General features: G+C 25.5%; 1 protein-coding gene across 1 annotated transcript; it reads left to right on the top strand.

Annotated features, from left to right (window-relative positions):
- Window positions 1–22: 22 nt before the first annotated feature.
- On the top strand, window positions 23–23,788 carry LOC129972853 (TBC1 domain family member 14-like). The gene is made up of 12 exons (XM_056087153.1): window positions 23–307; window positions 2,091–2,953; window positions 5,087–5,236; window positions 6,519–6,601; window positions 6,695–6,812; window positions 8,971–9,158; window positions 9,826–9,911; window positions 10,011–10,082; window positions 11,271–11,399; window positions 16,984–17,093; window positions 20,346–20,449; window positions 21,756–23,788. The coding sequence occupies exons 2-12, from the start codon at window positions 2,121–2,123 to the stop codon at window positions 21,947–21,949; spliced, it is 2,067 nt and encodes a 688-aa protein (XP_055943128.1). The 5' UTR covers window positions 23–307; window positions 2,091–2,120; the 3' UTR covers window positions 21,950–23,788.
- Window positions 23,789–24,131: the final 343 nt, after the last annotated feature.

Consider the following 24,131-nt stretch of genomic DNA (forward strand, 5'->3'; position numbering starts at 1 on the left):
CTACTTGAGTCTCTGTATTCACCACGGGAAACAGCTTGCAGTCGATCAGAGGACCGAGTTGAGATTAATAAATAGATTGGCTTTCAGCGTCGCTGTGTGAGCAATTGTTATCGTATGGGTGTTTCCTGATTGAATACGTGAGGATTTAGTAGGTTGGAAAATGGAATATTAGTGTTCAATATACACTGTTAAAAATCAGTAGAGTAGAGTAGATAGAAATAGTTTTTCCTGTTTATTTCATCGCTATTATCGGAAATTGTAGCATTTTGTTTTTTATACATATATGTGTACGGATATACTTCTTGGGGTAAGTAACCCTTTTATGTTTGTTTATAGTATTCTAAAATCCATCTGGTTGTTTTTAACGATAAAAATGACATGAAATAAATTATTACCCTGAAAAATTAGAAAATATATATGTATACGATTTTTTTTTTTTGTCTTTCGTAAATTTATTTGATAAGTATATTTATTACCTTTATATGCGTCATCTCTATGACAGCTGATTTATCAAAACACTACTTATAATAATATGCAACGAGACGGTATGCTTTAATTTTGTATTCTTTTCTTTCGAATTAATTTCTAAATTCTTAGACTGAAAAATGTGGTGTGCAGGAATTATCTGATGTATAATTGTGCCCATTTTTGCCATTGACCTCAAAATACTTCTTTAATTTTGTATTTTGTTATGTGGTGTTTTTCATGACCTCTATTACTGATTCTCGTTATTTGAAAAATTCCATAATGATCCATTCTCGATTTTAGAGGGGGGGGGCAAGGTATTTTGGATGAATGATTTATAAAAATCGCAGTATTACTTGTAAAACTTTTAGATTTATATGAGAGATTAATTTGTTTTGTAATCGTGTATGATTACTATAGTTTTCCATCTCTATTCACATTTTTTTTTCCCTTTTAGCTGATGTGATAAAATATATAAACACTGCTTTATAACTTGTATATGTAAAATAAGCATCAGTGCCTAGTTTTAGGATTACTCTCTCTCTTTTTTTTCTTATGAGTAAGTTTGCTAGATCCTATCGAAAATTAATTTAAATCTATAGTAACATGAAATGATAATTAATATCAATGTGGTCTAATGAATTTTCATGGACTAAATTTCATTCTTAATTAACTTATTGACTACATCATTATGTAATAGTTAAAAATAAACAATCCTTAAATTATTTACTTAATATTTAAATCATTTTATAAAATGTTATCTTTAATTTTTATTTAAGTACTTTGTCGTTTATAATGGTACTTGTCTTGCTTGATGTTATGGATCACCATACATTACATGAATTAAAAAAAAAATTATTTTGCATGTTTTTTTTATTTTTATGAAAGTCATTTGTCCTGATATTTAAAACTCCCAACAAGGCTACTTCATAAATTAAGCAAATATTGAAAAATTATTATGCAGTTATGAAAATTATTTGCATCGGCTATATATGATTTTAATAATTTTTTTGAATATTTACTTTAAAAGAATAACGAATTACAATGCATAAAACTTTTTTTGATTCTTTTTTTTTTACCTATTCAAATATCATTGCTTTTTTTAAACGTCTGTATTACTATTATGCAAAGAAAGTATTATGTTTAAAAAAGGAATTTTTTCATTTTAAATAATGTTTAAAGTTGCTTTCAAAAAAATATCAAGTATGAAAGCTTTTTATAATACTTTATTTCATAATATTTGGAAACATCTTTATTCATCTATAGTATATGTATTGCAGGCAACCTTTTTATGCTAATAGTTTGATCAACTGCTTATTGAAAAAACTTTTTCTATTATTATAGATTTTTATATCAATTTTATGTTAAGTTTATTAGTTCTCAACTGAACAGCTTCAATAGAATATATTCTTCATTCATTTGAACTTTTATTTATGTATTCAAAATTAATTCCAAATTATTTTTAAGCAAATGTTTGTTGGGATTTTAATTTAATGGCAGTATTAATATTTATTTCAATAATTTGAAAAATGAGTGCTTTTTACTCAAAGCTGATTTTATCATAATTATTCATTGTGAAAAAAAATTACATTGCCTTCTAAAATTATTATTTTTTTAAATTTTAGTCTCACCTTTGTTATTACTCGTAATGGTAGATGCCTTCTTCTGGAACTGAAGTTCATTCCATCAATGAGGTGTGGACAAAGAAGCATTTGACTTTACCAGTAAAATCACTTTCAAAACCAGATCTTGAAATTGAAAATAAAGAAGATTTTGATGATTTACTACATTTAAAATGCAGGCTTATAAATACCGCAGGAAATGAAAGGAGTGAAGTAGATGTGAAGTTGCCATATGAGCGTCCTTTGATCAACAGAAAAGGATCACCCATTTACAGTGTTGGTAAAAAAGATAAGCCTACATTAGATGAAGTTTTAGGGAGCATTCCATTAGTTTATAATCCTTTTACGAAGCAACTTGAACTTGAATCTCGTTCAGATACTCTAATAAAAAACACAAAGTGTTTTCCCTCTAGAATCGGAAATGGAACCTGTTTTCCAATGGATCGTGATGGCTCCCTTGTACAGAGGGACCGCTGCAAAGCAGACAGACCCTTTAACGAGGACACATCTGAAAACCGATGTAAAACCAAGTTTTCTCACCGAGAAAAGACTGAAACGATGGGTAGGGAAATGGAAGAAACGGAAAAAGCCGACGTGATGAATGGTAGCGGTGATGATGCATGTGCTGCATCTGTGGAAAATAATGTTCCACACTCACCCACCGCAACATCTTTGCAGCACACAGACACTTCATCGTTTACAAGTATGTCCTCCGTTGGTACAGAACATTCTTTTGGTATTGGGGATTTGAAAACTAAGTCGAATCCTTCTCTTTGTTATTCCTGTGATAATTTACAAAGTTTGCCAGATGATTTGCACAAAGGAGCTAAACCAAAGAAATGGGGTCTTTCAAATTTATTTCTGAAGTAAGAGAAGCTTACTTATTATATTTATGCATCAATCTAATAATTGATATTTTTGTTAAAATATTGGTACAAATTCATTTTAATGGTGACCAAAAATTGGCAAGAAAAAAATGTCTCCAAATTATAAAAATATACTCGCGTTCTATATAGTTTGATGAATAAAATTGCGAAATTGGCAAAAATTTTTCTTGCCACTTTTTGGTTGCCATTACAGTTGACAATGTTTTATCAAAATTCTATTATCTAAATTTCATCCCAAACTTTCAAAATTATCTAAATAGGGATTGTGCTTTTACTGTTGGAAGTTAAATGAGCATTAACAGATTATGAATTAATGATAAGAAAATTATATTCACCTAGTTAATTCTTTGATTTTATGTAATATAAATGCAAAATAAAATATTTTGATTATTTATTATTAATCTATTAAATAAACTTATTTACTGTTACTTAAGATATTTATATATAATTTTTGTTTTCTCGGATGTTTATTAGGGTTTCAGTTTTTTTATGAAAATTGAAGTTCAATAAAATGTTTACATTTTTTTTTATGTATATATATTTTATGACTTGGATATAGTAAGTTCAATAAAATATTTACACTTTCTTCTTTTTTTTTTTTATGTATATATATTTTATGACTTGGATATAGTATTGAACTATTAGTGAATGAGCATATTTTAGAAAGTATGATTGAAATGCATTTTTAATATTGAAATTGCAACATGTTGAATTGGAGCATATGGTTTGTTTATTTACTTGCAGAAATCTCATTAAATTCCATAAAGTTCCGATTCTGGGTAATGAGACTGGTTAAAAAAATTGATTTAATTTTATCTTGTCATGAGTTTGGATTACTTTCACCAAAATTTTGTTTATTTGTTTTCCTTTTTTTTTTTTTCTTCTTTTTTCTTTTATAAATATTTGTTTGTAAAAAGCTAAACAGATAATGATGGTGAAATACAATTAAAGTATAAATCTGATGTTTTTTAAAAATTTAAAACAATATTTTTTTATGTTATTCCTTTACAGTGCAAGAAATTAGCAAAAACAGAATTTTCTTGGGTTTTAAAGCAGTTATTATCTTAGATTTGAATGTAAAAACTGTTTTGTTTCCCTAACCATTGTATAAGTAAATATCTCGTTTGTTGCATTGGTTTGCTGCTAATTATATATTCCTTAAAGATCCTTAAAAATTGGATGCAAATAATCAGCCTTCATTTTCAAATTGTTTTATCTGTAATAGTTGCAGTTTAACTATTTGTACTTATTGGGTGATTACAAAAATGAAATTTTATTAGAAATGTTAAATTTTATCTAAAATTTCATTTCTCAGTTATAAGACTTTAAACATAATACTTAAAAAAAAAAAAAAATACTACTTTTGATTTTTTTTATTTATTTTTTTTTTTTAATCTGCCTAATAGTCAATTTTTTTCTTCAAAAATTTACTTCATTTGTTTTATGTTTATTTATTGTAAATATTACTTCCAAGTTAAGGCCAAAATTATAAATTTAATTGTTTTGAAAAGTGAGAATTTGAGTAAAATATATCTTTGAAGGATGTATCAAATGAAAACCTTAAGTACAAATTTACTTAAAAAAGAGGTTGAATCTATATACTTGAAAGTATTTTCTCTAGATTTAAAAAACAACAACAACAAAAAAAAATACTCCTTGGGATGTTTTGGATGTTTTTCAATATTATAAAGATATTTCAGAAGATGGTTATAATAGTATAAATTAATAAGGAAGTTTTATTCCTTAAATTTTTTTTGTAGTATTTATTTTGTATTTATATTATTATGAATAAATTATATACTTCATTTTATATAAAGGATGAATGAATGGGAAAAGTGAGCCTTATATACAGATTATAAATTTGGATAACTGATCGCTTCAATTTAAATATATTGTATAAGTGCATAGTTAAATCTTTTAATTAAATTAATAAAATATTGATTTAGACTTTAATCTGACTGGTAAGAAAACTTTTTGTCTTACTGAGTTTTAAAATGTATAGTATTGCTGATTTTTTTTAAAAAAAGGAAGAAAAAAAAATAGTCGAATTTTAATTGATATATTTAAAAATGTTTTTTTTTTATTATTAATTGTAAACTCTTATTTTACTAGGTTGCCATGGAAATCAAAATCACCCATAGAAGATGAAGAAGAACAAGATCAAACTCAGCGTTGTCCATCTGCTTGCTCTTCTAGTAGTCGTAGAAGTGATGAATGCATTGCAACTTCTACAACAGCTCTCATTTTAGAAAATCGGCCACCGTAAGTTCTATTATTAAATAAATTCTTGTATAGTTCTGTTAATATATTGATTTTTGGCAAATTTCATTTCTTGTATCAATGTAAATAAATGTACTGTTATATAGGCATAAATACTTATTTTGGGTATTAATGAAGATAAATCTGATATAGAGCTTAGAAAGTGTGATTTGTATGCTAGCCTGACTTAGTCCATTTTAGGAAATAAAAAGATGCAATAATCAAGACATATTTCATTGTATAACTTTTCAAAAAAAATAAAAATATATAAGATTTGTATGTTTATAATTGTTTAGTTTATTCTTTTTATTTACAAAAAACAAGCAAAAATTGAACTAAAAATAATTGACAACTATCTCATTACATTGCTTTCTGATTTTTTTTTTTAAAAAAGTATTCATAAATGCATGAATTCATGTATTCATTTTTAACTGTGTTATAATATCATGTTCTGAATTCAAAGGTAATTTATTTTATGTAATAAGAGGTTAATTCCAAAAAGTAATAAGAAGTTATTCCAAAGTGTTTAATAAATGAAAAATATTTAAAAATCTTACATCTTGCTAAAAATTACATAAAATTTGTCAATTTTTATTTTAAACTTTTTATATGGATTATGTATGTATGTATGTATGGATTATGTATGCAAAATAATTTGTAAATATCAAATAAGAATGTATTTTTATTAAGTTTTTCAAGCTTGTTATTGACTTGAAAATGGAATTAATTTTAGGTTTTTATTGTAATAATGATAAAAATTAATTGGTATATTCTGTAAATTTTGTTTTGTTTTATTCTACTAATATTATTTGTGACCAGAAAGTCATTCGGTGTTTTGATAAGAACTTTTTAGATTAGATAAGTAATGTAGGAGTGAAACTTCGCATTGTGCCGTTTACCTGTTTGGATTGCCTAGCTTCAGTCGATTACATAAGGGCGTTCATATGTTTTGTCCAAAATTCGCCTCAAATTGTTCCATTTTAATTGTTTTTGGCCATGTATGAAAACTTCTTCAGATAGTTTGATATTATTAAAACAGTTTTAGAAATGTTAACCAATTATCAATTTTTAAAGTAATTTATTGAACCTGAGTATTGGAATTTGAAATGTCAGATTATAAGTAATTTTATTTATCTTTCCTTTATCTGTTTGTTATTATATTCAAATATTTCATTAAGGCTAAGAAATGTTCATTAATTTGCTGTTGCCTACATGTTCTTTAATGATTTATTTGTATGTTAATGTTTTGTTTTATAAATTAACTGTAAGACATTTTTCACAAAAGGAATCTGCCTGCAAAATCTTTTGAGGAAGAAGCCAAGCATAAACAACAGTATGAAGAAATGATTCGTGGAGCTCGGAAAAAAGGTATAATATGCGATAGATTTTTGTAAATGCAAACATTTATATATGTTTGTATGTATAATAGTTAATACTTAATTTTTTTTACCTGTGTTTCAGAATTGCAAGATGCAAAATTTAGAAAAAAGCAAGCCTATCATCAACAAAAACTTGAAGAACAACTAATTAATGCTACTAAGACATGGAATGAAGAAATTTTGCCTAGTTGGAATTCTGTGTAATTATTTTACTAATATTTGATTTATTCTGATATGTAAAAATATTTTTATTTTTGACATATTTATATTTTTAGTAATCTCAATTTTGCAGTTACAGTATTCATTTCTATTTTAACATTGTATGGATTCTGTTTTCTCATTCGTATATTAATATAAGCTAAATTTTGTTAAAATTTAATGGGATATTTGTCCTGAAATATTAGTGACTAAATTTTACAATGTTTATATTTGGTGACATGTTTTTGAGTAATATAAATGTCCTTAGTAATTCAATGATGTTATTTATTTTTTCTCTATATTTAATATTTAATGTATTCCGTTATTGATGGGGGGGGGGGAAATAGTTTATAAACTCAAAATTTAATTGCATCATTGGTCAGTGAATAATATTTAAGATAAAGCATCCATCTCTGAGAAGTCTGGTTTGAAAAATTTTATTTTTTCTTAATTTGAATTTTCATATCTTCATAACATTGCAAGAAACTATTCTTAAATAATTTTTTAACCATTAATCATTTTATAATGATTAATCTAAGTATGAAAGTATTAGCTGCAAATTCTTTTAATATATCTCCATGTTTGAATTTTGATTACATTCTTTTAATTTTTTTTATTTATATATGATCTAATAAATGCAGTGTCTAACTTTAAACCTATAAAATTCATTTATTAAAAAATATTCTTTTATTTTTTAAAACCTTTTATTTCCCTTAGTAGTAATCTTTAATAGGTATGTAAGTCACTGTTTTTAGTGTGATGGCATAAGCTAGCATTGTTTTTAAGTGGATAAGGATTATGCCATGGAAGATTTCAACTTTATTATTGATTTACTCATTTAAATCTTCAATATTATTAGTACCTAGTTTCTTATGTTCTTTTATTATAAATTTTTTTCATTTGATTATAAACTCTTAAGTAAATATTTCATATATTGATATTAAAATTTTATACTTCATACTAGCCACTTATGATGATGAATTGTTTCACTAGGATTAATAGTTGTTAAAATTTTCAATTAAACATTTTATGTAGCTTGTTCTTGATTACTTCATCAGTAAAGTATTTTGAAACTTAAAATTACATAGACATGTAAAACATACTATTTTATAAGTCTTTTAATTTACATTCACTGTGCACTATATATCTCTAATTTTGTCATTTCTTCTAAAATATGAAATTTTATTTGAAAATGTTTAAACAAACTTTTTTTTGTTGAAATTAATTGTATTTTAAAAAATAAACATTAAAGACTGTAGACTCATTCAACATTGGAATTTAATGTATAATGCAAATTGTTTTTCATTGTGTAATAATCCAAGATTATTCTATAAACATTTTTCTGAATCAACATTAATATTGGAAAAAAAGCAAGAAAATAAAGCAATTTTTAAGTGATAAGAAGGATTTTTATATGTTAAATTATATTACATTAAAGAGTAGTTGTGTTTATATATGGATATACTTTAAAACATTACATCATTATTTATTTATGAAGTTAGACCTTAATTGTAAGAACAACAATTTTCAAAAAGAATAGTAAAAGAATACTTTAAATAGTTTTCAATGCTGTTCATTGTGGGAAAGAAATAAGTCTTAACACCATAATTTCATTATCAACAATAGGATCAGGGTAAAATAAGGAAGAGGACCAGGATAAAATATTAGTAACAGCATTGAAAACTATTTTAAATTTCACTTAAATAGATATTGTAAAATGTGTTTTAATCTTTTAAAAAATTGATAAAAAATAGAAAAAATAATGTAACAGAATTACGGTATCATTGAAAAGATAATTTTTTTTAAAACTTTGAGGTGATTTTTACGCTGCAATATTTTCAAGAATTATCATCGAACAACTTCAACATTTTGTTTAATTTTTAATTGAATTTTCTAAGAAAGCATAGTGAAGCGTGTATTCTTACCCTCCAAAGTATAAATGTCAATAGTTAAGTTGTGCTAGGACTTTACATGCCCAAGTGTTACACATACACACACACCTATTATTATTAATAGAAATTGTATATAAAAATTTCAGATTATTCCTCCATTGTCTGAATATTTGTGTATATAAATAAAATATTTGATTGAAAACCATTATATACCATTTTGTTTGTTTATTTGCTGTTCCTATTATATGTGCTTTGTATTAATTTTCAGGAAAGAAAATAGAAAAACAAGAGATTTATGGTGGAAGGGACTACCTCCAAGCATACGAGGTCGTGTTTGGAAATTAGCTATTGGCAATGATTTAAATATAACTCAAGAATTATTTGATATTTGTACAGCTAGATCAAAAGAGAAAATATGGGTTTCAACAGATGTGAAATCATGTGAAAGCAGTGAAGGTAAATAATAATTATTTGCAATCGCACTATTTCTTCAGTAGCAAGGATTTTTGAAACAAAACATATTTTAATGTTTTCTTGGATTTTTTAGACTTTTTCTGATAGTTTGCATTAAAAAAAATTAATTTTAGTTAAAATTTAGTTTTAAATAAAATTTTTGTATTTAATTGCAATTTGAATGATGATGTTCACCTTTCATTGGCTTAAATCTATATATTATTTTCACATGTATTTTGTAAAACTGTTATTAAAAATAAATTAATTTTCTTTGTTGTTGAGTTGACAAACAAAATAGTTTTTAAATTTTTCATGATAAAATTGTTACTCTTTCAATTTTGTATGTCTTAAGATCTGTGATGTTTTTAGGTTAAATCAGACTTCATTAAAATTAATTAATTTAATATATTTGTTAACATATTCTCTATTGGTATTCATTATTTTTTTTAACTTTATTCAACTTTTTATATTTGAAATACATAACAATTATTATTTACATCAAATGTATTGATTTAGGTGAACATTCCATATTTTTTAAGGTGATATGAGCTAATTTTTGTAAGAAAAGGACTTTCTTTGCATTGGAATGTTTTTTTTAATTGATCTTTTTTAGGTGAAATCTATTTAATTCAGTCAATTTAAATTATGAATTAATTATATATTTATATAGATACGGATGAACCAAATGAAAATGCTGCTGATTTCATTAAGTTAGATGTTTCTAGAACATTCCCTCAGCTTGGAATATTTCAAGAGGTAAGAAGAAAAAATTTCTGCCTTTCCATTTATTTTATGAGACATTTTCTATTTCACAAATTATAAAAATATTATAAAATTTAGCATATATTTTTGTAGGGTGGGCCATATCACAATACTCTGGAAGGCATTTTAGGTGCATATGTGATTTATAGACCAGATATTGGATATGTAAGTATTGCTGAAATGTCTTAATTATCATTCTTTGTATTTATATTTCAAACGACTAAAGAGAATAATAATGGTAAATTGTGTATATTAATAAATGAATATTGTTTCATCAGTTGTAATGTGAAACAAATTGCTTGGTGAAATTTCTATTAATTAACCAATCCTAATAATTTATTTTGTTAATTTTTTTTAATTTTATTTTAATAAACATTATTATTTGAAATGCAAAAAGTACTGACATTTGAAAAATACTTTTAACCCTTGTCATTTCTGTGTCTAGTCTTCACTACTACTTCACATGATGCATTGTTTCACATTCTTGTTGGATGCATCAAAAATTTTTATATTATAAAATATAAAAATCTTTCATATTAATTTGTAGGAATTATAAGAAACCTATAATTATTTCTGAAAATCCTTACGCTCACATATTTATGACATCATTAACTTTTGGAATGATAAAGGATAAATTTTGATTTTCACTGTTTATATTTTCTTCAGTAAATATACATAAATTTTGAAGTAAATAAGGACAAACTGCTTTTTAAAATTTATCCTGCAAGAAATTATTTAAGTGTGGGGGAGCATTAAGTAAAACTTTTGAAATATAATTTTCATTACAATATAGAAAAAATATTGGACTTAATTGTACATATCTGTTTTTTAATGAGCAAGCAGTTTATAGTTTGATTAATGATTGAAAATATCTTTAAAAATAAAATATCACCTAATTAAAGAGACCATGGCCATTTTTAAAAAAATAGTGATTGTCTTTTTAATAATTAAAAATTATTATTGTGCTAGATATGGTATAGAAATTATTAAAATTATTTTCAACCATTATGCAACTTTTCGTTGAATATGACATAAAATGGTTCTATTGTGAAATCCTCACTTAGCATAAATAATAGTTTCCCACCCCCTTCCATTCGTAAAAGTCTTTCACCTTTTTTTTTTTTTTTTAAGCAGTCTGGTTATAACCACACTTTGCTTGCTTAAATCTTAATAAAGGAAAATTGTTTTGCTACCAACTTACTTTCTACTGTCTCCTTCTTAGTATTAAATTATAATGATTATATTTATTGGTGTTTTCACTATGTAAAATAATAGAAATATTTAATTTTTTTTTTTTAAAGTGTATTTTAACCAGTTACTTCATAATGATTTTTCTGGTATATTTTTTTATAGGTACAGGGAATGTCCTTTTTAGCTGCCATGTTACTTCTGAATTTGGATGCTGTTGATTCCTTCATTTGCTTTTGTAACTTGCTTAATCGACAATGCCAGCTTGCCTTTTTTAGGATTGAACAGAAAATGGTAATTTTGTGTTTGATATTTATAGAGTTTTTTTTTTTTTTTTTCATCTATTAAACAAAACTAAATCTTATAACTTTCTGATCATTCATTTTTTTTTCTGAATAATAATAAATATATATAATATGGATTAATATATTGCATGATTTGTTTCGGATGATTGTACTTTTTAGTGATTTAATATTTTATATTTCTTTAAGGCTTCTGATTTCATGAACAAAAATGTTATAATTTGTTTTTCCATGAAAATTTTGCTGATTTAAAGACATTTGAGATTATTTTCTCACAATTAAATCCAATATCAATATACTATCTACAAATGTATGTAATATTAGCAATTTGCTGGTTTCATATTATTCTAATAGTAAATTTGCTTTTTTCATTAAATTTCTTATGATTATAAAAGTTCTGTTAAATTGAAATTTTAGTTGATGAATCTTTAAAATTCTAGCATACCATTGTGATTAAAAGTTAAGTATGCTTCATTTAATGATATATTTATCATAGGTATTGTTTGAAAACTGTCATCAAGCATTTTTATGATTTCTGTTAATTTCAGGCAATCTTTAGGAATTCATTTTATGTTATCAACTCAAAATAAATGTTTTTAATATTGATGAATGTTACTGGTGGTTATGGTTAAATGTTAATGAGCAAAGAATATTCATTGAATTCTGTTTTTGCAATTCTATTACTTCTATATAGGGATTGCAATACCGGACCAAAATTTCAATACCGGTATTCAGTATTTTTTAAATCTTAATACCGGGATACCGGTTTTAATACCGGTACTAGAAATTTTGGAAAAAGAAAGAAAACACAGGTGTTTCTTTTTTTTTATTTGCCAGTTTTGTTAAAGAGTGTAAATATCACAAAAAATAATTTGTAACTTATAAATTATAACAGTATATAATCACAAAAAAGTAAAGAAACATCTTATTTATTTAAACCACAAAAAAAGTGTAAATATCACTATTCAGTTTGTGGTACTATTACAAATTTTTGAAATGTGATCTAAAAAAACATAATGCATCCATTGTACTGTCATTAAGCCTGAAAAGTACTGTTAGCAATGCGCGATATACTTCTTCCAAGTATTTACCTCTAAATCCCTCATCTTCAAATAAATCGATTTCTCGTCGGATGGTTTTGGATATAGCTGATTTCTGTATTGTATTTTGGTTCGTTGAAATTTTTTTTTTTTTTTTTTATTTATCGCTAATTCTAATTTTTGTTCAAGGGACAATTCCTTTTCACTATCGACAGTAGTGACATCATAATCTTCGATAATTGAATCGAATTCTGAATGTGGATAGGTTTGTGGCTAAAAAATTTTAAGAAAATTTAGTCTAAACTTAATCAGATTTGAATTAGTTATTTTATTTTCTTCTTTTTCATTTTTAAAATCATAAGAATTATGTAAATACCATAAGACATTTTCTATTTCGGTATGCCTTTCTTCTGTGCGATTGTTCAATGTAATATATAATTCTTCAGATAGTAATGTGTGCTGTTCTTTCAGTGACTACAACATGAAATTTATTGTTGCATTAGCTGTTAATAAATTAGAATCTCTCCGACATAATGCCTCCATAGTCAGTTTTATTGGAAGTAGAGATGTTATAGTTCTGGATATTAAGTCGAATTCACTATCTGAAAAATTAATTTACAGGTTTAAGTCGGTGATTGCTTTTTGGATTGGATTTCTCAGTTTCAAAAATCGTTCCATCATTAGGAGTAACCTGTTACAACGTGTTTTAGAATCTAATATTAACATATATCCTGTTTTATTTTCAGTTAGTACATATTTTAGTAATATATCTTTTATAGGGGAACGTTTAAATATCTTAACAATTTTTCGAACTTTATAAATTATAGGAAGCAATTCTTGATATGTTACTATTTCATCCTCATTAGCAATATCTTCTTCAACAATTACGTTGTCATTATCTTCATTGTCAATATCACTCTCACTCTTACTGTTTTCAAAGTTGGAATCCGAAGTTTCTATATCCAGAGTATTTGGATTCTTCTGTTCTTAATATTTTTGGTATAATACATCTATTACTCCTAATTGAATTCCATGTGCATAGCACAACTGCTGATTTGCACCCATCAACTTTCCAACTTTTTCATAATTGTTGCTTTATTAGTCGTTATGGATACAATATTTTCTTTCAGGGATAAACCATGGATCGCTCATTTAGATTTAAGCAATTAATTAAGCCATTCATTTGCTAATTAATTTCGCCCGTTAGGAAGACATAAAAACCAAAACGTATACTATTTTGCTATGTTCGCGATCCCTGAACATATAGTGGAGACAATTTAAAAAATTTCTAGTAAATACCGAAAAACCGGTATTTAAACTTGTGAATACCGGTATTACAAAATTGTACAAATGGCTCAAAATACCGGTATTCGGTATCCCGGTATTGCAATCCCTACTTCTATAAAAACAATTGAAATGTTCAAAAAGCTTTTAAAGATGACTGTTATAAAAAACCCCAATGGTATTTAGTAATAAAAGATGGTAGAGAATGTGTCATAAATTATCTGCAATCTGGTAGACCATGGACTCTAGTTACAGATGAAGAATATTGATAAGACCAGAGAATTGTTTTTAATGATTAATGTTTGACAATAAGATTTCATTTAGTGTTGTGAGGTGTCTATTTTCAAGTTATTTGAAACAAAAATTTGAATTTGTTTCTATAAACAGCACTGCACTCAGAGTCTGATAGATGCTTACTAAATGTGATTCCTTTCTAAAAATGTATTATTACCAGTAAAAAAACTTAGATAAATGCTTTTGATATAGAAGCAGCTCAGTAATCAAATTAATCTTAAAAGCTGAAATGCAGCAAGTTGAAAGCTGAATCAAAATCAAATATCATCAAAATCATTAAAAAAATCAAAGTACTGTTGACTGTTTTCTTGATTTTTCTGGTATTCTGTACATTATAAATTATTGTACCATTTGCATGAAACAAGTTATCAAAAATGGTTTTAAGTCAAGAAAATGCATGGGTTTTGTACCATGATGTGTCTTTCATGGTGATATTATTTCTGGGTTTTTAATCAAACATTCAACAAATATGACTCCATAAACTTCATATTCATCTGAATGACACTTGAAATTTTTCTCATTTCCTTGGTTAATTGCCTTTTTGTGAGCTAAGAAGGAATATGCTCTATTTTGAATACACTCAATAGAAGAAATATTGTTATGAACACTGAATTAGTTTCATTAAAAGACTAAGGATGTTTTAATGTTTGGGAGGTGGTTGGGGAAATGTATTGTCAGAAATACATTGCAATCAGAGAAGATAGTTTGAGGAAGATATAGTAAATTTAGGCCAATAGGGCCTTTTGTTTTATGCCACCATTCCAGGTACTGTTTCATCCTAGTAGGAAGTTCAGCCGAATAAGTGTCTAAAAAATAGTGTAACTTTGACATTCATGATTTTTTTTATTGTTGTTGATCTTAAGCACATGAATGAAGTATACCATTATTGTAAGTTATAATGTTATAATAATTGGGAAGTGGGCAGGAAAGAGGTGAGTACCCTTATTATTGCAAGTCTAAAGTTTTATTTTTCATCAAAAAGTAATTAAAAATTTATTTAAATTCATTTTCATTCATTTAAAAAGTAATTATTTTTTTTAACCAGTGTGATTTTTTTCAAGCAATAATATTAAGTGGATGGGTACTTCAAGATAATAGAAATAGTTTAGATAGTTTCTTGAACCATAAGGAAAAACCTCAGAAAAGGATTCTCTCCCCTTACTATTTTATGTACCAGTTCAGTATTTTAGTCACCAGTGTTGTGGCTGGTTCGTGAATGCTTTGAATAAATATGCAAATAGAAAACTTAACAAATTTATTTCAGATTTGTTCGAGTTACTCTTCTCAGTAACTCCTTCTCCTCCAAGAGCAAACACTCGAATGACATCACTCTTTTAATTACACTCGCACTAGTTGTCCAGCGCCATCTATGAACATTTATTTCCTAACGCTTCAAAATCCAATCTCTACAACCAGTGTTTTACATAAATTACTCTTAAATGTTTTTTGTTTTTGCTTTATTAAACATGCATACATTTGGCAAAATTAGGAAAAGTGTAGCAAATATACATAGTAACACTAAGCTTGGAGGAAATGCAATAACGTGTAAAATAGTTGAGTACTTTATTACTGGTAGGTTTTTCCTAAATTCTATGCTTTAGGTTTGATGACAAACGTGTGAGTACTGAAATTGGTCTACATAGAATATACCTGATATGGACTTTTCTCTACAGTTTATTAAAAATATTGAACGAAGGAATGAAGGAAAAAAACCAGTTTGTTTCTCTGAGATAACTCGGTTATTAATCCTGATGGACTTTACTGCTCTGGATGGGGGGGGAGCGGCAAAGCCAATAGCTGACAACGTTTCTCTTAATGCAATGTTATCTCATTATATAATGAGTGATTTATTAGTATATTAGATTATATAACTTAATTTGCTAGTTTTTAGCTTGCAGTTGTTTGTTTTGACATAAGTTTTCCTTTAAATTCTCATTTACCTTTTATTTAGGTATGAAAGCACATAAAAATAGATAGGAGGTAATTTTAATTTAGATCAGATAATACCTCTTAACCAAGCAATGTCTTAATTTTCCCATTCTGAATGAGCATGAATAAATTTCTTATAGCAATATATATTTATATAATAATTATATTTACTGATGAATTCTTTAATCAATTAACTGTATTCTTTTGGCTTATTTATTCTACATTATTTTTCATTATCCTTTTTTAATAACAAATTTAAAATCTCTTTTGTTTGTGTTTTAAATATATTCATCTCTAAATACAGCTTCTCAGTGTTATTTCATAATTTTTATTTCACAGTCTGTGTAAATATTCTGCTGCTATTAAACAGTTTTCTTTAATTTTTAATCTAAATTTTTTAAGCTAATACATGTTAAAAATTGCTAACAACATGTTTGTTATGACTAATTGAATTTGGCACAGATTGACTAGCTACATCTGCGAGTTATAGGGTATAATATAAAGGCAAGAATACGATAACTTTTATTGATATAAGCAGTGTTTGAGTGCTTAGATATCATTTAAGGTAAAACCTGACTTTATATTGAGGGTAGCTATGTTCATGAACTTTCTAGACTAAGATTGACTAATGTTCATTTTTCATGGTGGAAAATCTCTTAAATAAACTGCAGCAATCTTGCATTCAATAAATTTTTGAATAATGTTAGTTAAGAAGACTGTCTGAGAATACAGCTTGCAACATTTCATTTCATTTTTTTTCACTGACTTCCCCCATTAGATGATTGATTTGGTAGCACCATGTTCACAATTAAAAAAAGAAATTAAATAGCTGATGGATTTTTGAAAATAAACACCAAACTTCTTAATCTGTCATTTAATTATTTTTCTGACTAAAAACTAATTTACAGATTTAAAAGGAATTATTATTACTAATTGGAATTATGATGTTCAAAAAATGTATTTAAACAAAATAACTTTTATTCATTGTTTAAGAATCTATTTTATTCAATGAAATTTTATTTATTTTAGATGACAGTGTATTACTCTGTGTATGAGGAATATTTCAAAGAGAACCTACCGAAACTTTTCAATGTTTTTGCAAAGCAAAATCTGAGTCCAGATCTTTATTTAGTTGATTGGTAAGTATTATAGTTTGCATTACTTGTTGTTTAGAAATAACAAAAGAAAAAATTTAAAATGGTGTGTATGTTTGATATGTTTTTAAATATATGAAAAATTGTGTATTGGAAGTTTCACTTCATGGCAATTATTATTTTTTTTCCCCTTGCACCTTGATTCCTTGGTGCATTTTTTAATTATATCTGTTTACTACTTTTGATAATATTAGTAACAGAGAATTTTGTAAAATATATTTAACATAATATAGTATTTGATTATTGTTAGAATTATATTTCAAATTTATTATTAAAAGAAATAATCTAGCATATTCTTTATTAGTAAGATTTTGTTAAATGCTGGAATAGGAATTTGTAGTTACCTGTTATTGAAAAATTACATTTAATATTTGTTCTGCTTTTTTATCAGTACTGTAATATTGAAATGTAATACTGATATTTTATATTTGATATTGTTTGCTGAACTTTTTTTGGCTGAGTAGTGAATAATAAGGATAACCATCGTTCCTGCTGTTTGACTTTTCCTTGATTTTCCTAAATTCCCTGACTTTTTTTAAATGCATCTAGTATCTTCAGAATTATGTTGCTTTCTTTCCTTTATTTATTGCACAATTTGCTTGTAATTATATTAGAAAAATTGTTCTACTGTTTTGGCTAAAATCAGTGTAAAATAAAATTCAATGCTCCACAAAACAAGTAAACATTTGTCTTTTCTTAAATTTCAAAGAAGCTTTACTTATTTAATCATTTCCCATATTTTTTGCAAATATATTAACCAACATTAGAAGATGCATTCGTATCTATATTCACTTTTAGTCAACCAGTCGAATCCCAGAATTACGTCAGATTTACTCTCGAAAAATATGCTACAAGACACATGCACATTGGTTGACAGAGTGCTTAAGAAGGAAATGATTTGTTTCTATCTGGACAAAATATTGTATTTCTATTAGTTGCCATTGGTGATCAGTTGGTTTTCCAGGATTAAGCCTACTTCAGCAAAATACTTCTAAACTTTAATTGTTGATAATCATATAAATCGTACTATTATAGAAGCCTTATGCTATTTGGTTCTTTTTTTCTCTCCATTTTTTTGTCAACTCTTGCAAAATTTGAACTTTGATTTGAAGGGAAGTGATTGTCATTTAGAAACAAACTTTATTTTTAAAAAAAATATTAATAGGGAAAAGAGTATCTTTTAGTATTGATGTTTTATGTCCACAATAGAATATTTTTTATAGTTTATTTCATATTTCAAAGCATTACTTAATAGAAATTTCTGATTCATCATAAAATTCAGTTTTTAGCTTTAATTTTAAAAGGATTTAAATGACATAAGTATCTTATTTTGTTTAAGTCATTAAATTTACTTTGAAGAAATTATGAAGTCTAATTTTATACAGTTTTTTTAATCCTAAAGAATTATATTCAATGAAATATTATAGATACCGTGTTTTAAACTCTGTTACTGTTTTAAAACAATCAGCAATTTCATAATTTTAGACTAATCTGCCTTGGGGAAACTCCTGGTACCGATTGAAATATTTTGTTTGAGAAAGTCAATGAAGTGATCTAAATTGCACATTTTCATAAGATATTCAAATTTTCACAACTTGCTCATTTGAATCACAAAAGAAGGAATTTCTTTTTAATATTTAAAATGGTGTCTGGAGAAAATTTCATGAAATGTAACTCAAAGAATTAAGGGTCTGCATAAAATTTCAAAATTTGTTATTCATTAGATGATATAACATTTATTGGCTCAAATTGTATAGAATAGCATTATTTACTTCATTTAGATCACTTTTTCCTATTAGATGTATATGCCTAATAGTAACTGATTAAAATAAGGTATTGGGATCTGATTAGAGTGGACAACTTCTATGTAGATATGCATGTGAATGTGTGTATAAATGTTTAATATAAATCATGTTTACCTTAATTACTGCTGAATTATTAAATTAAAAATTAAGATATTTTAAAAGTTTGCAAAGATCTTACACTTTCTAGAAAATATATTTCTTGTTTTTCATTTCCTGCTGATATGTGCTGGAAATTACTTGTCTAGATTAATTTGCAGTAAGAGTTAATTAAGCTTTTAATTTAAGCCTTTGTCAATATGATCATAACACGTTGATAAAACCTAATTTTCCCCCATGTAATGGGCTTCTGCAGTTTAAATTTTATTTCAACTTGCTTCAAATAAATTGTTGGAAAATATTTTTAAAATATTTGATTAAGTATAGAAATCTGATTTATATGTTAAAATATATTTACCATTGAAAAGATAATTATTTTTAAATTTTAAGGTGATGTAAAGGTCATTGTTGGGCTGTGTATTCTTGAATGTGAACATGGAAAAATGCCATAATTTTGTTTAATTTTTAATTAAACTTCTAATTAAAATTTCAAAAAAAAATCACTCTGAAATGCACATTTTCTCCTTTAAAATATGTATATAATCAAGTTTCGCAGTTCTAGGTCAAAACAGTTGGGCTCTAGAGCACCAACCCTTCACACACTAACACTCGTTCATCTTTATTATAAGTAAAGATAAAGATTTATATGCATGAAATTAGATTTTGTTTTTAAACTTCTTTTTCAAACATAGTTTCAAATGTTAATTTAACCAACTTTACTGCATTAAAATGGTTTTGTCCAATATCAAACTTAGCCTCAATTGTGGCTCGTTTTAAACTTATGGTTTACCGAATTACAGTGCCATCAGATCATCATTACAACACTATGATTAATGTAAGAGAACAGTTAAAAGAGCAAAATTTTTTAAGTAAACATATATGGGATATAAAATCATAGCAAATTACTGAAATGATTAATTGTTACTGAACAGCTAGTACAATTAGAAATAGAATAGATAAGCTAGGAATAAGAATTTGTTCTTCAGAATTAATGATCTTCATAAATACAGCATTGAATGATGCTACATGATTAGGATTTTAGTCCCTCAAAAATTTAAATGTCTCCTGGCACTTGTGTAGAAATATGACTAGTTTCCATTCTTTACTATCAGTAAATGATTCATTTTCATTCTATTTGTGAAAAAAAATATCAATGAGTTGTCAAGTGTTTTAAAAATTAAAATATTTATATTTAATTCATTATTAGTTAATGTATATGTGGTATAAGCTTGTATTAATCACTTAAACTTAATGATCAATTTATTATCTGGTCATCATTGCTAATTTATGTATGATAGAAATATAAACATCTCTTGATTTTTTTATATATTTTTAGGCTATATACATTGTACAGTAAATCGTTGCCATTAGATGTTGCTTGCAGAGTGTGGGATGTTTATCTCAGGGATGGTGAAGAATTTTTGGTTAAGACAGCATTAGGTAAAATTGCTTTACTGCAATTGTATTTGTTTAGAACTAATAAAAAAAGAATTTAACTGTGCTTAATTTAATATCTTGTAACTTAGCACATGATGTGGATTTGTAACATAATTATGTAGAAGTATACACATTTAAATATCTTAATTCAGCTTTTTTGCAAATAAATAAAATAAAAATTATGAACTCTGATAGTAGTAAATAAGTTACTTGTGATTGATTACTCTTTTATTGATTCAACTCATTAGTATTTGATTGTAATTGTTTCCTCAGTTAATAGATTAGGGTTTCTGAGAACTGGGTATTAAAAAATAAAATGGCAAATTTGTAAAACAAGAAGAGTTTTTGGATTATTCAGTCATGTAGCTTATAAACAATTTCCACTCATATGTGTCTTGGTTTTTCAAATTTTATTTTTAATGTTTGTCTAAATTTGTCATATTGTAGTCATTCAATATTTTGCAAGCTTTAATTAGAAATAGTTTACTTTTAATCTAAATACAAATCATATAATTAAAATTAAATTGAATTTGAACTACAAAGAGCTGTAATTCCCATGAGCAAAAAAGCTAAATAATTCAATATAAAAGTTTAAAATTCCATAAAAAAATCCTGAAGTAAATCACCATATATATATATTATCACGGAATATTTGAAATTTTTTGTTGATGTTTTGATCTCTAATTTCTTACTTAAAATAACAAATTGAATACATATTTTAAAATACTAATGCTCATAAAGATAATAAGCCTAAGCAGGAATTGACTTTTAAGAATCATATAAGTAATACAGAATACTATTCTTGTATCACACAAATTGTATGTAGAAAAAATACAGTAAACATCCAAAGAATTAAATGAATTATAGGTAAATGTTATGCCAGCTATAAAAGTTAGTAGATATGAACAAATTGTATCAATAGTGTCATTTTATCATATTTTATTAAATGAAATTTTCTAATGTAAATATTTGAATGAATACTTAAATAAATGAAATAAGCTTAAGAATGAGACTTTATTTTATCTGTCATTCCTTTAAGAAAGAGGAGAGACTGGAATATTTTTCTTACTTTCATATTCTTATTTTCATTCATAATTCCCTTGATTTTTTAAAAAAATGCAATCTCAGCAATTTTAGTTTGTGATCTTTGCATTAAATCAAAATATTATTACACTAAATCAATTGTATTTTACTTCATAATTTCAGAATAATTGCACTTCTTTTGTGTACAATTAATATTGTAATAAAAAATTTTACAAGCTTAAATAATATTACTTCATTGTAACTTAATTTATTTTTTCTATATTAGGTATCCTGAAAATGTATGAAGACATATTATTAGAAATGGATTTTATTCACCTTGCACAGTTTCTTACGAAGCTTCCTGAAGACATAGATGCTGAAAAACTTTTCCAATCTATTAGTGCCATCCGTATGACTGTAAATAAAAAATCTTTTTCTTTCGTTTTACAACAACACATTGACAGTTTGTCAAATAGATAGTAAAATCATGTGTCTATACTTCATCATTTAGGCATATGAATAAAATGACTACTGCTTGAAAATGTGAAGTGTAAGTGTTTGAATAGTGACATATTTAACTTTCAAGTTTTCAATTACAATATGTGAGTAACTTTGATTACAAGTGATTTTATAAATCTTCAGTTTCTGTTATGATTGAATGTAATAATTTTTCTTATGCATTTAGTTACTACTTAGAACAAGCATTTCATTCTTTATTGTATACTGGTTTCATTTAATGATTGATAGTGAGTGGATATATTTTTGTATTTGGCCTGCTGGAGAATTTTTTGATAGAATTTCTGTCATGTCTAGTAATAGAGAAATGTATTTCTTAATGTGAAATATTTCTTTTATTGACATATCTTGAATGTACTGTTTGCATGTTTGTATTTATTTTATAAAAACTAATGCTAAGAAGTGAGCAGGATTAATTGTATGAAGTATAATGATACATCTGTCTCAATTATGAATTGTAGAGTAAAACACTGTATGCTAATTAAGCATTTTTTGTATATATCTATATCTATTTCATTACTTGAAAATGTAATTTTATTTTTCAAAATTGTTTAAATTCCTTGTGCATGGATTTCCAAATTAATACTTAAAAATCTTGAAATAGCACATTATATTTAGAAATTAATATCTACAGTTTAAAACACCAACTTTTGAATAATTAAGATTATTTCTGCTGAAAAAATTGTATCTTGCAAAAATATTCAAAGCATTCAAATAATTTATACTATCCATAATTGCTTTTGATTCATCAGTGGTATGATTTTAAATATAGAATAATTTTCTATTGTTTTTAATCATGCAAATAAAATGTTGAAAACTAGAATGGAACACTTTAGTTTTTGTTATATTGAGTAACTGAATGTGACATCTCATTGTTGAAATGAAAAACATCTTCTGTTCAAGCCAGACTAGATCAAGAATTATAATTGCCTTATTCTAGAAAGCAACAGTTGGCAATAATATTTATAAAATATGAATGCTAATTAAATTAAGTGAAAATGTTGGCAGGTTTTATCATCTAATTAGGAGATGTTTTTGATTTTATTTCTTGAGTAACATTATAAAGTTAGGAAATTTACTGTTTGTAAGCATTAATGGTCAGGTTTATTTAAAATGCCAGTTTATGGTTGTATGAAAAAAAAAAAAAAATGCAATTTTAAATTGAAACTTTTTAGTAATAACTTATTCAATCTCTCATAATTAACTGCTTAAAAATTAAAACCTTGTAGATAGTTTGGAGCAGATAAATCAGTTCAAACTTAATTTTTTAAGAAATATTCTTCAAGGAAGAGAATATTTGCATTTTAATTTATATAATATTTGGAGACTTTTTTTTCATAAAATAAAGCAATTATTTTTATAACTAAAATTTTAAGTTTGAAAGACTTTTGAGCATTTTATCAAGGGATTCCTGTAGTGCATAAAAATTACTTAAAAGGAATGTAACTTTTATCATATCAAAGTAAAACCTGTCTTTTTTTTAAAAAAATTTCAAAACATGCAACATTAAAAAATTCTCTTGATATTGTCAGACTGTTGACTTACTCTTTGAAAAACGAAAAGCTATTTTTATTAACTGAATATCGCCTTCTTTAATTCTAAGAAAGGCTTGATATTTTGTTAATATTATATTTGCTTATATTGAATACATTTTTTTTTTAATCTTACACACAATTGTTGGGAAATATTTCTATTTCCAGGAAAATATAAAATAATTTAGCTATAACAGATTAAATTTAAAATAGAATGTATATTTAATTTGCAAAAAATGTGCATCAATTCATTTCTTAATTGTTTTTTGTGGCATTTAAATATTTCTGATTGATAAAGTTTAGTTCTTAAAGTAGTTTTAATATTACTAGATTCTGCTTGATAAATGCATTTCTTTGGAAATTGGTACTGTAACATATATATGAAAATGTATATAAATACAGCTTTTGTAATTTATTTAATTGCTTTTTTAAGTATTGTTTTATTTCATTATAAATTATCATAATTATTCTTGCTCTTAAATTTTTTAAAAAAAATTACTTTTATCAGTTTTGAATGCATGTAATAGCATGTCAATGTTATTTTAATTAGATTTTAAATCAATATATCATATGTATATTTTAACATTTTATTGTTGTATCTTTTTTTTTTTTTT

This window comes from Argiope bruennichi, chromosome 1, assembly GCF_947563725.1.
Source record: "Argiope bruennichi chromosome 1, qqArgBrue1.1, whole genome shotgun sequence".
NCBI lineage: Eukaryota > Metazoa > Arthropoda > Arachnida > Araneae > Araneidae > Argiope > Argiope bruennichi.